Genomic DNA, 19,942 nt, shown 5'->3' with positions numbered 1-19,942 from the left:
TGTGGCTTAAAGTCTGTCCATTCCAAGAAGAGTTGCTTTTAATTTAAAACTGGTATGTTATTTCAGTTCCTGATATTTGAACAAAGTTTACAGCATAAAGCCAGTTTTTTACAGTGTGGGAATCTGACTAAGTCCATGTGCATAAATGAGTGGGTGCATAGCTAGACTAATTCAATTTTTGACAGCTTTAATGGACGGCAGAGTGATTAGAGAGGTTTAAATTAAATGTGTGGAAGATTAGTACAGTGGAAAGGCACAATAGCTACATTTACCATTTCCTTCATTTCACTTGTTGATTGCATTTGTGATAGTGTGGTAGGAAGCTCAGTCTATAATTTATCTTTTCCACTGTAGAGTAGTATCACTTAACACTTAGATGATAAAAAATAATGAGGAATTGCAGTTCAGAAATATAAAGTCTTAAATAATTCCAGTACTTTTCTATTGTCTTTTTAAAAACACCAGCAATTTTTTTTAAGACTGGTTTGTCCTTGTACTTCAGATATGATGTAAAAACATTCAAAGTTGTTTTGTCATACTTTAGTGTGTGTCTGAACCTGTTACAGCTGTAATCACAACATAACCTGGCTGTGAAATCAGAAGGTTACAAGAAACAGGCCCTTGAATAGTTAGGAAGTTCTGAAAAGTTTCTGAAAAGTTTCATTTAATAAAAACCATAGTAAATAAATTACCAAAGGGTAAAAGTCTGTAATTTTGACTTGGATTTTTGCATTTGCCCTGAAGAGTCACACACTCATATGTTTGTTTTAGGAGGAAGCTCCAAAAACATAAGTGAATTTAACTTTAACCTGTCTGTGCTCTTGGGAAATGTTTCTGCTTTTGCAGACTGTAACATTAGTCTGGAGAAGCAGAGTCACTGAGAGGCAAGTATGCTGCCAGAAGGTTATGGCAGCTCATAAATATTTCTTTTCCTTCAAGGATTCAATATATTAAACATACTTAATGTTTCCAGTTGTATTTTAAGGTAAGACAAGATGTTTGATGTGCTGTGTGTGCAGAATAAATTTTTTGGCCAGGATATTCTCAGCTATTTCTATTTTTAGAATACCTCCAGGAGAAAAAAAAGCCCAAACCAAAGGGAAACCTGTATTTCTTAAAATTCAACTTAAATTAAAAATACTGTTAGCACCTCTTTCTTGAAGTGCTTCAGACAAATGGTTTACAAAAGCTTGCATTAAATACTGTATGTGTGAATGCAGTGATAGAAGATAAATAGTAGCTGCTGTCTTACTCAGTTAAAAGATTTATCTGCCTTGTGCTCCCTGTACAAAAAGCACCCCCTCCAAAACACCAACAACACAACTTCCCCCAGAACACAACTTCCAGCAGAAGCTGGAGTAGAGAAATGGGTCTGGTACTGATTTATTTAATGTCAACAAACTCCATCAGAGTAATGAAAGAAAAAAATATTCTGTTGTATCTCACTGTACAGTGCTTAACTACAGGAAATGCTCAGGAAACCAGGACTTACTTAAAATATAGTGTTTTAGATTAACCAAAGATGAAACTTTTGATTCTATCTAGGAAAAACTAGGAAGGGAGTGCAGCTGTCTTAAAAAGTTAGTGGAATTGGTGCTGTGCTTAAAAACAAAACAAAAAACAAAAAAACAAAAAACAAAAAAAAACCCCAAAAAAACAAAACAGAAGAAAAGAAAATGATAGCTGGAGTATTCCTGGAAAGAGGAGCCTGTTCAAAATCATCGTGGAAATGTCCCAGCTGGAGCAATGGTTGCCCTTTTAGTTGAAGCACAGATGCAGAAATCTAGGCTCCTGGCTGAGAGTCTCAGCTGGAAGCAAATAAAAAGTCAAAGGAGCCCTGTTCTTTAATTTTTAATCTTTTATTCTTATCATACAGTAAATGAGATTTGACATGATGAAAACACCTAAATAATGTGATTATGAACCAAAATTGAATTAACACTTCAAAGTTTGTTTTTCCCATTTGGTTTGCAAGCTTTCATCTCCCTGTCTGATACATAGTGCAAAAGTTTTTAAACAGTAAATGAACCAATAAAAAACAGTGTCCAGGGAACAGATGCAGAACACCTAATAGATATTGTGACATGTATCATGTAATAATGCCTAGTATTTTGTAGGAATACAGATCTAGAAAGCTTTTTAATTGGCATTTTTGGTTTCAACTAATTTGGATGTGTAAGAAGTATTAAGTATTGCTTGAACAGTATATAAGGTAATGACTTACAGAGATAGCTGGAGGCACTTAGCAGATGAAACTCTGTCAACTTGGCTTAGGTGTGATGTAAGGGACTACAATAAGAGAAATGGGGGAAAAAACCTCTGACAGCAATAGAACAGGCATGTGATCATGGTACTTGATCACTGACAAGCATATCAACATTGTCCTTGCAACCATCTTCCCTTGTCTGTGAGGCCCAGCTGACCTTCACATTTCCAACTCATCCACTCCCATCCCCATGCTACTGCCTCCTGCCCTGACAGAGTCCTTGATGCAGATAATTTTCACTTTTGACCCCCTGGAGGGATCAGCCTCCCTAAAATCCGAGTGTTATTTCCTCTTTCCTCACGACTAACTTCCCTTTATAAAAATTGTGAATTTGCGAGATTCTGGTTTCAGTGTAAGTGTTTGCATCCTTACTCCACCAGGGGTTTTCTTTTGTTTTGGTAGCTTCTTAGAGGATTCATCAGCATAAAAGGTTTTTGAGATGCTCCTTATAATTAAACCTTTGTATAATTTCTTTTTTGAGCAGTTATCTCTGCTTCAGAATTCAGACTGTAGTGCTGGCTTGGAGTTGACGAGGACATGGTTTGTTTTCCGGTTTAAGCTGTGTTTGTCCATTTGTGCATTGTCTGAGTTGACTGTTGTTTGTGGAAAACACTGTTGAGCAGCTGTGAGTGATACCAGACATCAGAGGTGGCAAAGTATGTCATGCTGATATCAAAGCTGTAACACTTCTTATAGAAAAAATACGTAGCACTGTAGCTCTCTTAATTGTGAAGCTGGATTCCAAACTACTTAATCTTACTTAGTTGACTTCTGTTAAAATTGCTATTTAAAATGTCTTTTTTGCATATGTCATGACTATTAAATACCAGGGTTAAATGAAAATTCTTAAAAGTGTTTTTCTTCTCCCAGAACTGTTCCAAGCTTTTTATCAACTCATGCCGTATTTCTTTGTATTTTTGAACATATTTGACCCATCTGGGGATTCAGTGAGTTAAGATGCTAGAATTCCAAACCTGGCTTATGGCATGTCTGATTATCACTTAACCTGCTTAGCTCTCTTCATAGGAGTGCATTAATGTCCCCTAAGAATCTTTTCTCTGCTACGTGCCCATACACGTGTCATGAAATATGTGTTAAACAGCTGCCCTGTTTTGGTGCATTCTAGCAAAGGAGGAGTACTACCTGAAGAAGGACCAGTACTCTCAGGTGAGAATGGTATGTCCCTGTTAAAATCCCATTTTCTGTTGCCAGTACAAGCTACAACAAATTTTTTCAGACTCAAGCTTCTTATTCCGTGTATCTGCTTTGCCTTGGCTTGGCACCCCTCTGAGTTTTCAGTTGAAGTTACTTATAACCTGTTCTATGACTTATTTCATCCAGAAATGAATTTTTAGAGTACAAAGTGCAAACTTCTTTGAATTGTTTGCTTTGGTCACAATTTCCTTTTTGCTTCCATGAGAAATTTATAGAATCTGTCACATTTCTAAGTAATTCAGAGCAATGTGCATGTGCTTAGTGTGATTTTACTTTATGGGTTCATTTCTCCAGTTACCTGAGCCTTTCAGCTTTCAGACTGCATATGCATCAAGTGAATTTGGCCATATGCACAGTTTGCTGCAACAGAATTTTTCTGAACACAGAAGTTGCATTTTTGTCAATTTGCTCTGAGGATTGCAGTGTTTAAGAAAATGCCTCGTTCCAACTTCTTTCTCTGGGGCCTGGAGGGAATGGTAGGATTTTGTTGTATCTGAAGAAGTTAGTGTAGTTAGGGATTTTCTGATCTTTGAAAGCTGGGCTTTACAATTTTATATGCTCTATTAAGGAAGTCTCCAGAGAGTATCTGAGTAGATCTAGAATTTCTAATTGGGTAAACTATCTTTTTATTTATTTTTTTAAAAGAACATGCCACAAAGCAACAAAAAAGGCAAGCCCAAGTATGAAACTGGAAGTAAAATTCAAATAGATGAACTAGATGAGTAAGAGGTTATCTTATTCTAATTTTTTATAAAAAGGTAATTTCTGAAAAACAGCAAAACTTGTTGTGTCACAGTGAGATCCTCAAAAGCAATAATGCCGCTCATATCACAAACTGCAATGTTTTTCAATTACAAAATCAGTTTTTAGTTTAAACTGCAAGTAGTTTTCAACCAGTATGTTTTTGAATTACATAATGGGATGAGTCAAAGGTTATCAAGCCAAATAAAGTAGGAAGGTGCAATTCTGATACTTTCCAATGGTAGTTTTTTATTATTGCTGAGGTGCAAAACACTGGTTGAGAGAAACTCGCAAAACAAATTTTTGAGGAGCCAGGAGAAGTGCCTCTGTAGTAGTAAGTTTATTATGAGGGTATTTGAGGACATTTCCTTATCTTTCTGGAATGGAATTTTGAGGGTTTTTGCTTATTTATTTACGAACTTTACAGCTGAATTTCTCCTAAGATTGACCCATTCCTACATTAACCACGTACCAGTTTTTGTAGGAAAAGTTTAGTTTTATAGTAATATCAGACAAGTAGTCATTGTTCCCAATGGGCAAAATTCCTATACCATGTCCATGACAGAAATTGCAGCTGTTTTACAGTATGTGTGTGGATGTGCAGATGTGTGCAGTAGTCAGGACTTGTGATTTCATTGCCATGTCTGCAAAGGAGACACAGCTCCCTCTCAGGTCATAACACTAAGGTGGAATGCATGTGGCATCATCTTGTTTTCTCCCCAAGCTGCTATAGACAGTGTGAATTTGTTTGCCCTTGTCACTTCTGCAGATCTATTGCTGTCTCTTTTGTATTTGAAAAGTTTTTTTGTATGTATTTAGATTTCGTTGAATGGTCTGTCAGAAGATTATTTTCCTTACGAGTATAACTCATTGATCAGACCCATAGAAGCTTAATAAAAAGTCATATCCCCAACTACTCTTGGTTTCTAGTATATTCCGAGTGTTGTGTCTGTGGCAGGAGGAGAGCCTGCAGGACTTTGTCCCAGGATGGGGCATGGTGTCAACCATGTTACAAGACCAAATTGAGTTTCTTGTAATCACCATTTTCAGTGTTCAGCTTTATAATTTCAATGTTGGTTTATTCTGATTTTAATGTAGGATAGTTTTTCGTACTCTTCCTGTGCTGTTCTATTTCAGGAGTGTTATGTTTATTTCATAGGAGTTAAATATGGTTTAAAACAGTGTGTTGATCTTGCTTGATGTTGGAGGCTGCATTACTTGGATATAGTTTGCATGCAGCATAGATTCACAGTTCTAGTGTAGCTTTTTTGCTACATTATTGTATTTCATAGAATACTGGTAAAACTTCATCCTGTAGATGATTGTTCTTAAGAATATGGAGGGTAGTCTAAAATTATAACTATATATGTCCTTTATTTCTTTGATGCTCAAAATTTTTGTTTGGAGTTCCTGCATGTATAGGTTGCTATACATCTTGTTTGTCATAGTTTTTGAAAGGAAAGACTATACAGTGTTTTCAGGAGATTAGTTGCGCCTTCAACTATTGAGAGACTTGACCTGTGTAAGTCTGTAATTGCTGTTATTTTCTTCAATGCTGTGTGAATTTGGAAGATAATCAATTTATCATACGACTCAGGTACCTGAAGTTTATTCTAAAGACTGTCCAACTTAGTTTTTTCACAGATTTGTCTCATGTTGTGGTGGTCTTTTAGTCTTCCATGTTTCTGAGATTGAAACTTAGACTTGCATAACTTAAAAGAACATAAAGCCAGTTGTTAAAGATCACAGAATCATTAGGGTTGGAGGGGACTTCTGAAAATCATCTTGTCCAACCCCTGCCAAGGCCAGGTCACCCAGAGCAGGTCACACAGAAACAAAACATGAACAAAATACCTTTTACACTGTTGTATTCCTACAATGGGTAAAAAACTGTGTCGGTATTAAGCTAATCAAGGAAAAAAAACAAACAACCCTTTTTAAAAAGAGAAATACAGTGAAATATTCTGTTTGCCATGATGATGTTCTTTTGGTACTTACAACACTGTTGTTTGAGGGACTATCATAGCATAATCATACAGTGTACTGGTAGAGGTTATCATTCACCTTGAAAAAGTAGACAGAGTGCAATTGTGAAATGAGAGAACAAAGGCTCTCAACTTCTATTTTGTTTTGTCTTTCGTGTAGAAAATGAAATCTATTTGTACCAGTGTACTTTTTTTTTTTTTTCTTTTTTTTCTTTTTTTTTTTTTTTTTTCTTTTTTTTCTTTTTTTTTCTTTTTTTTTTTTTTTTTTTTTATTTTATTTTTTTTTTTTTTTTTTTTTTTTTTTTTTTTTTTCTTTTTTTAAAATAGCTTTAACGTATCTCTGAAGGTTTGGGATTTGAAAGATTTTTTGCATTTAACAACTTGGTAATATATATTCTACAGTATATCAGTTCCAGTTAAGGTTAAATAGGAATTATCTTTGACACTATGAAATAGGACCATAAACAATAGTAGTTTTTACTATAAATTGAATTTATGCTTGCAAACCAACTGGTGAAATTACAGATTCTGTATTTTGACTTAAATTACAGGCTCATTTGGTGGTTCATGTGATTTTGATAGGCATTTTGAGAGACACTTAATTCTCGCTGAAAGGCTCATTAAAGGTTACTTTTGCGGATACTTCCCATGTGCAAGTGTGTTATCTTCTGTGAAAACAGTGATTTGTGACAGAAAAGAAATAGAGTAAATTAGTGCCTTTGCTTATTAAAACCTAGGCAGCAACATCAGAAGCAATCGTATGTAAATGGGTAGGAGCTCTGTAACATCAAACTGAGATTACAACTTACAGTTGCTTCCATGTAATGATAGAGTGCCTGTTGACAAACACTGTAGTCGCTGGAGAGGCAGGAAAGGGAAGATATTGAAGATAATGATAGAATTCCTAAAATGTTGGCTTGTTTTTTTTTGTTTTTTTTTTTAATTTCAGCTTGTCTTACTGTGTATAGTTTTAATCTCTCATGAGGATGATGAGTTTATTCAGTTGTAGTTCAATGTTAGTTTTTCTACTCCATGGAAAATTAAAAGTATTCATTCTCCTGTGAGATTTTATAGTATTGTCTTAGTTTAGATTTGGCTATGTTAATGGTGTGAGGAAGCTCTCCTTGGTCATTGCCAATAGTAATATGGCAAAACAAAAAATGTAGATAGTTTTCATTTTTTAATAGTGTAATTTGCTTCAGGCTGTTAAACTAACATTTATATACAGTTGTAGAACCACTTTATGAGTAAATTTTGAACATTTTCTTGCAGCTTAAGACAAAATTTTAAATAGTTTTTCCATACAAATTCAGTTTCAGTAAGATATTTTCAGTTATTGGTGAGACATTTTTGTGTGCTGAATTATGCTATATGTCCTGACAATTAAAAATATTTCTCTTTACAGCTTCTTTTAAATAGGTATTGATTGTTGTTTTGTGTTATTTTCTCAGCTGAAGGATGAAGGTCAATGACAACAGCAAACTTATTAGACCTTTTGAATTCGTAACATTTGTACAGAGCTTCTAGTTCTCCTGTAGTCATTGCTAGGAAATGTTCCACAGAAGAATTTAAAGGTCTTAACAGGTTTCTGACTGCATTCTGCTTGATGAACATTGGCTTGAAGTTGTGAGTTTTAAACATAGAATCATAGAAGGGCCTAGACTGGAAGGGGCCTTAAAGGTTATCTCTTTCCAGACCCCTGCATGGCAGAGATACTTTCCGCTAGACCAGGTTGCTCACAGCCTGAAAACTCTGGTGATAGGGCATCTACAGCTTCTTGGGACAGCCTATGCCAGTGCCTCATCACCCTCACAGTAAGGAATTTCTTCCTAACATTGATCTAAACCTACTCACTGTCAGTTTAAAGCCGTTCCCTCTTGTCCTGTCACTACATGATCCGTACTGGAAGGCCGCAATTAAAATATCCCCAAAGCTTCTGTTTTCCAGGCTGAATAATCTAATTTCTCTTAGCCTTTCCTCATAGGTGAGGCGCTCCATCCCTGTAATCATCTTGGTTGCCCTTCTGTGGATTCATTCTATTAGGGCAATGCCCTTCCCAGGCTGGGAATCCTGGAGCTGGATGCAGCACTCTGGGAGGGATCTCACCAGAGCAGAGCATAGGGGGCAGAATCCCCTCCCTGGCCCTGCTGGGCACACTGCTTTGTGAGCCAAGATCCGGTTGGTGCTCTGGTCTGTGAGTGCACACTGCTCACCCATGTCCAGCCTCTCGCTCATCAGCACACCCCGAGTCCTTGGCAGGGCTGCTCTCAGTCTGTTCATCCCCCAGCCTGTGTTGATACCAGGGGTTGCCCTGACCCAGGTGCAGCTCGTGCTTTGAAAGAAGCACATGTGTTGACTTGGTCAGAAGTGGATGTGGTTGGTGGCCACGTGTCTGGTTAGTTCTCTTAACTCCATCCTAACATGTAGTTCCTCCCCTTTCTTTCCTCTGTCATCATGAGTATTTTCTAATAATATTTTGCATGGGACTGCCAGTGGGAGTTTTGAGTACTTTTGCAACATTGCGCTAAAGAATGAATTGACCTAAGTGCACCGATTTTACATTTTTAATGAATGATTACACTGCCAGTGTGTTTTGTGCAACAGGGAACTGAGTTCCCACAGTAGAACAGGAAGAGTAATTAGAGGATTAGGAGAGAGATCTGCATGACATTAGTCTCAGAGACAAGAATTCTTTGCGTAATAGAATTGCCATGCAATTGGCATACCACTTCTGTGTTGGCATATGTGCATGTGTGTATGTACATATATGAAAGAGGAACTTAAATATAAGAGCTAATTTCTACCTTTCTTTACCCCACCAGTCTAGATTCTGTACCTGAAGGTCCAAAACTTCAGGTTCTTGTTACTTTCCAAAGGGTTTAAAATCTACTTGTAAGGGCTTAATGAATTTTGCTGTATTTACTTTCATAGCTAATTGGGCAGTGATCTGTCAGTCTGTGAAAAGGGAACTGCAGTCTGTGTACGATGTTTCCCAGTTACTTACTGTCCTAGGAAATAACCAACTGAGTTCCATCCGCAGATCTGCCTGCATTTGGCACAGACCCAGTTATTCTCACACCTTCTTACAAAGAGTACCACAACAGTGTTTTTCCAATATCTGTGCATATGCTTGTAGCATGAGTGACTAATGTGTGTGTTAGTGAATACTGGAATAAGTTAACATGGATCAGAAGGCGCTTGCTGCTAACCTGGCAACAGTATGGTACTGTCACTGCATAAACCTGTTGTAATGTAAAAGTTGGCATGGGGATAAGTGCTCTGATTCAGAAGTCTGCCAGCCGTTTACTGTCACCAGTGACTATTGGGAAGTAGATAAATTGGCCGCTGGTTTTAGCTTCAGAATGAGCACAAAGTAAGCAAACTGGCTACAGCAGCTGCAGCTTAGGTGTCTAATCCCAGTTCCTGCTTATTCTGTTACTGGTTTTTAGCAGCTTGCCTCATGTTATTGTGCTGTTAGTTTTGTGACAGGGCTGGATAGTGGTGTGAATTGTACCACCACATTTCACTGTTGTGATCTTTGCTATGATTCACCCTAGGAACAGCTGACGATTCTTTCTAGTGGAGTGAAGTCCTGTTAGGGGTGCAGGCAGTTGCCAGAATGCCTTCCAGTGCCTGTACCACTTCTCTCACTGGGAGTTTGGACAGCTTGAGCACTGCATGCAACTGCTTCACTTGGCAGCGTTGAGCAACACAAAATCAAGTGCAAAAATGCTGTTGTGATGATGTGTCAGTCTCTGCAAAAAGTCTTCAGAGGTTTTCAGGGTAATTGGGTGCAGTGATGCAGCTCGGTAGCAGACAGGAGCACTGCAGGCTCCTCAGTACTTCCTCTCTTGCCCTGCTGCTGCAGCCTACTCTGTTCTCTGGAGTTCATCAGCATGGTTCTGTTAGGTGTCATGTAGAAATATGGATTTCCAATAAAAATATCAATATTAATCTAATTACCAAAAGTTTTTGTCATTTCTTTCTTTATAACCATGCTCTTGACAGACTCCGTATTAGTATCATTGCACTTCATCAGTCTTCAAGGAATAGTTTTGATTAGTTTTTTGGGCCACTGTCATATATGATTATCAGTATAGAAAATAGTCTTTTAGAGAGTTTGAATTTAGTGGAGAATTTGAAATATCTTTCAACTTTTCAGTAGAAAGACTGTATTTGGACATACTTTCTTGCAGCAGCTGTAGACATATTTTGAGAGTTCTGGCCAACTGACACAGAAATCTTTACAGTGCATATGTAGCCAGCTTCATGTAAACCTTTGCAGAAATAAGATCAAAATTTACGGGGTCAAAGACAGAATAGTTTTTTCTCTTATATAGCTCACCTGTATTGTAGCTCAGGGTTGTGTATTACATTCGTACAGTACCACGTATGCATCAGTGACTGGCTTTCTATCACAATTCAGTTGTTATTCTGGTGATGTGTCACAAGAGAAGGTTATGTGGCAAAAAAATTGATCCTTTTCTTATCCCAGGTATTGTTAAAGGTGCACCAAAGAATTCTTTGGGACTTGTGAGAACTGCTTTTCTGCTTCTCAAGAGCAGTCGTTAGTTGAGTGTGACTCCAGCTTCTCCTCATTGCTGAAGATGGCTTTGCCAAAGCATTTCACTATCCTTTTTACTGCAGTTAAAGATAACTGCTCATCTCTCTGCACTTTACTCAGGCAGAGCAAAGGACAAGATAATCCCCTTAGCCTGTTAAATGCTCCATCCCATCTGGTAGGTGATAATTGCATTGTAAGGGGATTAACACAGTGGGATATGCTTACTGTGTAATGAAAGCTTCACTGTAAGTGTGAAAGTCAGCTGATTGCATTCTAGCACTTGGGGACCTTATATTTGCACATATTTTGTGAAAAACATAAAAGACAAATTTCATCTGGGGAAGTTACACAGTACATTTACATGCCATCCTTCATATATTTGTAACAGATTTTACGTTTGTTCTGGAATATTAGTAGTCTGGATATCTGAAATCCTCTTGTAGGAGTAGTGCAGTAGGCTTTTGTTTAGCCAAATGTTTTGAGATCATTCCATGGAGTATAGCTATATCAAATGCATCCCAGGTGTTGACTAGTGTTAATCAAAACTACTGTGACTTTGAAATCATGGGGTTTAATTGTTACCAGTCTAAGAACAGTCATGTATTTTCAACACTGCCTGGAAATCTTCATCAGTAAAGGTGAAATTTGAATAAGCCACACTGTGAGGAATCTCACGGTAATTTTGTGTCAGTGGGGATTTCTGTCAAGAGGATTTTGGGCCGAAAGTAACTCTTCTTGCAGCCAACCACAATAAGTAGTTTGAAATTTCAGTTTCAAGCAAGAGCCTAAGGTAGTGCAAACTGACTATTTATTAACAAAAATGTTTAAAATCCTATGTTTTTTAAGCTTATTTAATGCTGTAGCAAAGATAGTAAATCTTAAGGTTCAGAGCATTTCATACGCTAACTGTACCTTAGCTTCCTTACCTTTCAAGATGATAAAGATCCTTGTGAAGATAAGTTTTATGTAGGGCAGTAGCTCAAGGTTGATTATCACCTTGTTGATTGCACTCTCTCCAGTCTTCCCATATGGTACAAGAAACTGGGTAAGTTGCTCTGTGCTGACCTGCATGTGCTGCTTCACTGGTTTGAACATTAACCTGTTTGGTTAAAACAGGGCTTGGTTAGCGCACGCTGTGCTGGGATAGAGCTTCATAGTCAGATGATTAAATGAGAGTCAGGTATGGAAGCACGCACGGTGTGCAGTAGATGCTTTAGTGACATTGTGTGACCTTGCTGCAGGATTAAATTATCTAATGAATTAAGGTTCTGTGACCAGCTGTGTGGCTGCTGTTTCTCTGGTTTCCATTTCCTGAATTAGCAGCTCTGTGTGCATGTGCACTTCTGGGAGTAAGGGTAAAATAAAATGTGGTGGGTTTTTATGGGCTGTCTGCAGTAACTTTGCCGGTCTGTGATGAGGTTGTTGAGTGTGGTTAAGCTCAACCTTCTCTCACTTAATCATGGAGCCTGAGTGGGGTCAAGTAGAAAGCTGGTTTTCCAAGTTCTGGTGATGAGACAGGGAAGATTTCCCAGATTTTTTGTTTCTTCTCTCTTTTATTTTTGTTATTTCTTTTAAGGTGACTGAGCTCTAAGGAATATTCTTAATTATTTCCTTTTAGGCTGAAAAGCTTTACCTGAGGAGAGGAAAACTAGGGAAGTTTGCTCTTTTATTTTCTGACGTGTTGTAGTTTTAAGTAAGCTTGCATGTAAGGTCATGGAACTCAAAAAATTAACATAACACCCTTCCAAACAATGAAACCCTGTCTCCTTTTCCCCACCCCAGTTGTTTCTGGAATATGAGTTTGTCACACGAAAATCTCTCTTGAAAGAGCCATTATACTGGCAATATATGGAAAGTAATTTTAAAAGGAATTTTCAGATATTTAGTAATAGGTTTTTAAAAATCCTTCCGTATATATATTCAAAATATATGCCAACTATGTTGCAAATCAAATCATATATGGTATATAATAAGTTTTCTTCTTATTTAGGTGACAAACAGCATGTTTGGTGCTTCAAGGAAGAAGTTTGTAGAGGGGGTTGATGGTGACTACCATGATGAGAACATGTACTACAGCCAATCATCGATGTTCCCACATCGGTCAGAAAAAGATGTAAGTTGAATAAGCTTTTTTTTCTCCTTTCAGTACTGAGATAGTTTCAAGTATGTGAAATGTATGTGAGGAGGGGCTTCATTAAGCTTTAAGCTGTAAATGGCTGAAGTACTTTAACTTCAGTAAATTTATTCATGTAGACTTCAGCCATATATTTGCCAGTGTTGGTTGTTTCTTTTTTTCATCTTAAAGCATTGTAATTGAGTTATTGATTATATCTTGTGCTTCCTCGCAGTGTCTACAGGCTTTTTGTTATGGTTTTGCATTTTACGTCTTCAGCCATTTTTTGTTTCTGAAAATGCTTTGTGCAATGTGTTTGCTGAAGTATTCTAAGTATTTAAGTTAATTTAGATAATCCTGTCTTAAATTTCAAGGACTTTTGACATGCGGAAAGAATTAGTAGTAAATAATTTTGGACATGTTACTTTTAGTTCAATCTCAGTGCAGCTAAGAACTAAAATTTTTTCTTTTAAATTACCTGTTTTTCACTAGAGAAGACAGTTGTAGATAGACAGGTCTACTATGGTAATTGAAATGGAAAAGTTGCATGTTACTCACATGCACAAGTACTTCCAGGATCATACAGATACTGATTGGATAGGTTATTTTAGGCCCACAATTTTGGTTCCTTAGATGAGATTATATCTTGCTCAAGCCATCTTATGCTTCTTTTTTACTAAATTAGTTGCTTTGACTTGAATCATTACATGCTTGCTGAGCTAAGTAGGGAAGAGGAACAGGGTATATGCATGAATGCTCTGTAAATTTTTCTACATTTGGTCAGTGCATTATAACCAGGTGAATAATCCTTTGCAAAGAAATTAGGTGTTTTATAGTACTTTAAAAACACAGAACAGGTTAAAAAAATAGTTTAACTTTTTGCTGGCAACAAGTGGTATCCTTGTAATATAAATTAACAAGATTATGCACTGGATGCCCACAAAACAATTGTAGAGCTTACTTTTGTGGCAAATTTCACCAACTTAATTGAGCTGTCTGTGCACTCAGAAACATAATTTTCAGGACTTGGATACATGTATTTTTATTTGGATGGAGTGACAGTGGTAGAAATTGGTAACTCAAGGCCCTCATGTACTTTTGTAACTACAGTTGTTAAATGAACAAAACAGAAATGCAGATGAGAAAAGATTGGACAGATTCAGTCCAAACTTCTTTGATTTCTCATGAATGAGACTGTAAGAAGGGCTCCACAAGGTTTACCCAATCTAGCCCAATCCACTGAAGAATGTGTGCATGAGTGTGTAAGATCAGGGCATCTTCTCTTGCTCTGAACTGTAGTCATAAATCTGACAGTAGACACACATGCATTTTAATGAAGGTCTACCCAATCAGAAAAGTTGGGAGATTTTTTCAGTTAACATTTTTTTCAAATCTTGACCCAGTCCTTTGCTGTTCATTTTCTTTTCCAGTTACTCAACAGATTGTAGTAGAATGCTTGCAATAGAGCAGTAGTGATACTTCTGATTTGTACTTTTAATTGTGGCAGGTGAGATCTTGCTTGAAGATTAAATGTGTCTCATTGCAATTGGTATCTAGCTCCCTAGCACTAGGAAGTCCTCAGATTTGGATATTGAGTACTGTCACCATGGTGGGTTGTTGTTTCTGGGAACCTGCTTTCCAGAGGTTTCTTCCCATCCTGAGCTGAAGCATGTCTGTGATGGATGAAATTCAGGGGTTCCTCTGTCATGAGACAGTTGCACGAAGGCAGATCTCTGTGGTGCTCGTACAACAAAGCGGGGTTCAAAGACCTTTTACTATGATTCTATTAAACTGATTTATAGAACTTTTACTGTGTTTTGAAATACTTGACCTTATAAGGAGATGGTACTTTTGCAAGAGAGAGAACCCTGAAGATTTAGCTTACCATTGTGGTTGAGATCCAGAGTCTTGCTAAGTTCTGGAAACAAAGTGTGTAAGAGTTTAGTCAGTTTCCTGGAGACAACTTTGACTTTAAGGCTGCTGAACCTCCGTGATCCAGGTGAATTGCTGACTTTTTATTGCTATTATTTCAGGATTCTGAGGAAACCTAGGGTATCTTCTTTTCTAAGTTATCTTTCTTGCCTTAGTAATAATTTTACTTCAGATGCTTCATATGGAGTTGTATGCATTTAAGAATTCCCAAGAAACCCCCTTGTGTCAGCAACACGTGTAGCATTCATACTAACGTTGGTTGGCTGAATAGAGATACTGTACGTTAACCTAATTTGTAATTGTCTGAATAGTTTTGATCCATTTGTGAAGTGAGAAAAACTCGTTTATTTGAGAAATAAGTAAATTAATGCCTTAATTATAAATGGCAAACAGATATTTTCATATGTGTTGCTTTGCGCATAAACGTTCTTGTAGATTTGACTGAATAGTGAGTTGGTTTGCTCTGCTTGCTTTGTGAAACACATGGCTTAGGCTTCCCTCTTTGAAGTGTGAGTTACAAAGCAACAGAGTTACTTTTTACCTTCCAGAAGAGTGATTAAACATTCCTTGCATATATTACTGAGTATGCAATAAGGTTTTTTTTAAAAAAAAAATACAAACAACCAACAAAAGAAAAAAATGGGAAAAAACCCAAAACCAAACCCCTAATGGAAACAAACAAACTTTAAATGTATTACATTTGCAATGCCATTGATAGTGGCAAAAGTGGTAAAAAATAGTTGGAAGGAATTGCAGGGAATGAGATTAGTAATAATTGAAGGAACTTTGTGTTTTAGTGCAGTTCACTTTCAGAGCCTGTCATCATCTGCATATAGTGTGCGTTTTCATAAGGAAGTTATACAGTATGCTGAAAGAACAAGAAGTTTCAAATACACAATGCACCCTTTACTGTGTTTCCTATAAGTTTGCACCTGAACGGATTTATTAAATAGAACAATACATCATAAACTAATTATGCTTAGAGACAAGAGTGTTTTTTTACTATTTCACATAGGATGCAACTATGTATCTGAAATATATATATCTGAATATGTTAGTTCACATCCCTTTACAATTTGGAATTATGTCACAAGGAAATTAATTTTACTGTTAATGACTGTAGTATGATTTTCACTATGATTATGTTTGTACTTAGGCTTTTTATCGAATAATTGAATGACCATGACTTTTCTGTGCTCTAACTTCACCTCATCTAGAAACTTTATTTTATGGCATCTCCACTTTGCCATGTATAATAATTTTGACATGTCAGCTCTAGCTTTTGGAGTGGTGCCTTTAACTAGATTAATTCCATGCATAAAATCATGTGCATTTTACAGAAGGGGAAGATTATAGTTTCTTACCCAATAACTCAGTTCGTTTAACATGCTATTTTATAATATTGATGGTTTATGAGCTCAGTGGTGGGCATTTTGTTTAGTTTTTGGTTTTTTTGATTGCAACTGATTATTTAGTTGATATAAAGTATTTGCTTTGTTGTTGTAGTTCTTAATTGCTTTGGCATTTTTTTATAGCATTTTTCAATGAGCTTTCAGTAGTCATGTGGCTCATTGATAAACTGTGCTATCAAACAGTGTCTCTACAGAGGGAGAATTTGTTTTTACTTGGGTAGCCCCAGAGTAATAATGTCATTGTCATTCAAAGGCAACATCTTGTCTCTAAGGTCTTGAGATATTGCTGCCATCAGCAGTGTGGTCCTACCTCCTTGTGCTCTCCAAGTGCTGCTGGAGGCAGAAGATCGCAACCAACCTGAAATAATGAAATATGAAAGACTGACTAAAATTTAATTTAAGTATTGTATTGGGGTTTCTATTTCACAAATTACTTACATCAGTAATAATTTTCACTGGCAGATAATACCCTGTGTTTATGTATGTATACGAGGTTTTCATTGATTTATGATACTGAGATTTGGAAATACTTTCTTTTAACATGGGAATTTTGTGAGGGCTGTATTAAAAAGTGGTGTAAAGAGGAAGACTAATAACACTACTGAAAAACTGTCAGAGTCTAGAAAAATTTGTATTTTACCTGTTTTATATATTTATTTGTTGACTTGTTTTACTATTGTTTTTTACATCAGTGTAACACTTTCTTCTTTTGAGGCTGTGGGTGGGTCAGCTATTGTTATTATTAAATAGTGCATCTGCAGCAGATGGCAGATACCAGAAATAAAGTAGTGTAAATACAAAATGATGCTGATGTTTGCATCTGTGAGGAAGAAACCATAATTTATCAGGCCAGATATTACTCACAGACTTGCTTATTCTAACACATTTTGTTCTAGGATTTGACTTCGTAGTTCTAAATCAATGTATTTTAGCTACAGCTTGCCTCATGTTAAAGAAAGTAGCTTAGGGCTATAACTACGTAATGTAGCAGCCTTCAGAGAATTGCTTTACTGGGTTTTCTTGGTGCCACCCTGCTGAGTGTGCTACCGTGGCAGTGATGGTGGCAGGCAACTGTCCCCATGCTGAGCTGGGCCTTGCTTGGAAGGGGCAGGAACCCGTTCGGCTAGCACTGCTGGTGCACCTCCCTCCCACCAGCTCCCTCTGCTTTCAGGAAGGGGAACCTGAGAGGGTTGTAAGTGCAGTGTTTTCTTCACAGTTCTGGCAAATTTAAGCATTTCCTGGTGCTGGTTTTTTTGAGATTTGTTGACACTCTCAAATGGACTTAGTGCAGTAAACTGATCAACAGTAATGAAAGCAGCTACAGTAAAATCTCTCAGCACTAGGGATATGGAGTTGTCTGATAACCCCTGCAGCTTACTGATTTTTGGTGTGGACCAGTCCAGAAAAATCGGGCCATCTGCCTAAATCATAAGTTGGTTTGGGTTTAGGTGCATAATCTTGCATGATCAAAATTACTCTGTCACTGTTTGAGACTCATGAGTAAAATGATGTCCATGTCTTGAGTGTCATGGACTCAGTCTTCCAGCCTACCAGTACTGAGTGTTAGTCTTTCCTGTATCCTGGCAAAATAAAGTGCAGCCTTCAGGTTACACACGGTCTTTTTTGCTCAGTAGTCTCCCTCTCCCATGGGAGAGGCAAGTTCTAGGCCTTCTCTGTCTCCTAATAACGACATAGGGAAACGTAAATGGAAAAAAACATCTGCCTAGTTCAGTGATACAACTTTGGAATAGAAGCAGAAATCCCATGCTGGGTTTTGTGGCTGTTAACCCCTAGCAAATTGATTTTGGTTATTGCAACTATAAGTCTGAGTGGTTTTTTTTCCCTAAAATTCTAACATAACTGGGTGAAGCTTAATAGATCTTAACAACTGGAAGAGACTTTAGTCACCTTAAGGCTGCTTTGGTTTTTATTAAGGTTACTACTTTTGGCTGTTGTAGACAAAAAGAAATTCAAGTGACTTCCAATCACAGTTGCAAGTATGCTCTTGGAGAGTTGTTGTATTTTCTGTGTCATGTAGCAGGTAGTCAGATGAAGTAATGTTTGCAAAATGCCAGAAGAAATGTTTTTAGTACTATTAGTACCTTTCATCTCGAATCTTCATTATCTTTGCTAGAGCAAGTTTGAGTAGACTGTAATGGTGACTCAGTGACTTTGAATGCAAGTCAAGATTCTGATAATATAAGTTAAGGTTTTGCTGAACTTAATTTTTGTTGTTGATCTAAATCGTATGGAAATAATAGAAAAAACAAGACAGTTTTAAATGTTCCTTACTTAGATATGACAGAAAAAGGTGTTTAATAAAGTAGAGATGGCATAAGTGAGATATCCATACAGCATATTCCTTGAGAAATACTGCATTTAATCTGCCTGGAACAGATCCACAGGATTTTTTATTGATTTTTTTTTCTTGAGGCTTGTTATCTTTGATGTTCTAAGTGTGTTATGACATTAAATTATCAGACTTACTGAATTTAACGCTTGGCCTTTATTACAGTTTTCTATAAAGGTTTCTCTACAAGTCATTTTGCAATTAACTTTCCATGTAAAAGTAAGTGGCACAATAGATGTGACCTACTTTGCAATGTTTCAAAAGAAAATCCTCTTTTTAATAAGCAATGTTCAATATAATATTATTTGCTACTGCTTTTAACTGAGTTTTAAAAATCAAGTAGTACTCATTGTACAGAAGGTGGGATTCTTTTTTCTCTTTTTAAAGCAATCTATTGCCTCTTTGGGGCTTTCTGATTATGGGGTTTTTTTACTCCAAATTAACGTTATAAATAAAATATTTTATGCTGAGGTCTGTACCATCTTCTGCTTATTACATCACATGCTATCACAGCAATTTTTTTAGTTGCCTGAGCAGCTGTGCTTATGGGTTATTCTTTTTTGGGTTAACTGTTTTGCTTACCTGTCCCAAAGCTGGTAGTATTTTTTGACTGATGTTTCTAGTTCAGTGTCTGGCATGTTGACTTTTATTTTTCAACTTGTGTGCCTTTATAATTGTCTCAGAAGGTGTCTTACAACTTTCTGCCTCTCATTTTTTCCCATAGAATTGCAATTTTTCACACCTTGCAGCATGTTCTAGGATTTTCCAACTTGTCAAACTTGAATGTTGTTTTTTTAACCTCCTCACCATTTTACTTTCTCTTTCCTTTCTTAAAAACTACTGTGTCAGCTTGTTTTATCAGTGTTTAATTTGTTAGTTTTGGGAGGGAGGGGGAAGTGTTCATTTGAAAACAAGTGTCCCCACTTCAGTATGCTTTGATGCTTGTTGCAGAGCAATGTCAGTATGAGTGAATTTTATTCCTTCTGAACAAAAACAGGTTGGAAGAGATGCTCCAGCACTGCACGAGACATGTAGCACTCACTAATGGGCTTCTAGTCCATGGCATCAAGTGTTCCAGTTAGAAAAGCATTCTGTAGCTGGTAGGCCCCTAGAGCCAACTTTTTTTTTAATATATGTGCTTCCCTCTAGCTGCATCACTTCTTGATGCAGATATGGCCTGTGAACCTGGTTATATGAATGCTGAGCTCAAGCCGCTGGGTGTTACCATTAAAGTGAGTTTTTGTTCACAGTGAGTTCTTCAGTAAGAAAGAATATCTTGTCTTGCTCTTTCAAGCCTCTTTGTGTGCTAGTGTGGTTGTTTCTCTAGTTGCTTGCTATCAAATACCTGTACTTTGTTCTTAATA

General features: G+C 37.0%; 1 protein-coding gene across 2 annotated transcripts in view; it reads left to right on the top strand.

Moving 5' to 3' along the window:
* CNOT2 (CCR4-NOT transcription complex subunit 2) overlaps window positions 1-19,942 on the top strand; it is an 80,851-nt gene that overhangs the window by 37,185 nt on the left and 23,724 nt on the right. For both annotated transcript variants that reach the window (XM_033058703.2, XM_033058702.2), the window contains exon 2: window positions 12,762-12,884. In XM_033058703.2, the coding sequence (XP_032914594.1) occupies window positions 12,774-12,884 (111 nt within the window). In that variant the 5' untranslated portion in view covers window positions 12,762-12,773. The remainder of the gene's footprint in view (window positions 1-12,761; window positions 12,885-19,942) is intronic.

The sequence above is a fragment of the Catharus ustulatus genome, chromosome 4, assembly GCF_009819885.2.
Source record: "Catharus ustulatus isolate bCatUst1 chromosome 4, bCatUst1.pri.v2, whole genome shotgun sequence".
In the NCBI taxonomy this organism is placed as follows: Eukaryota; Metazoa; Chordata; class Aves; order Passeriformes; family Turdidae; genus Catharus; species Catharus ustulatus.
Note: the sequence above shows the minus strand (reverse complement) of the source record. Positions and strands in the feature narration are given on the sequence as shown.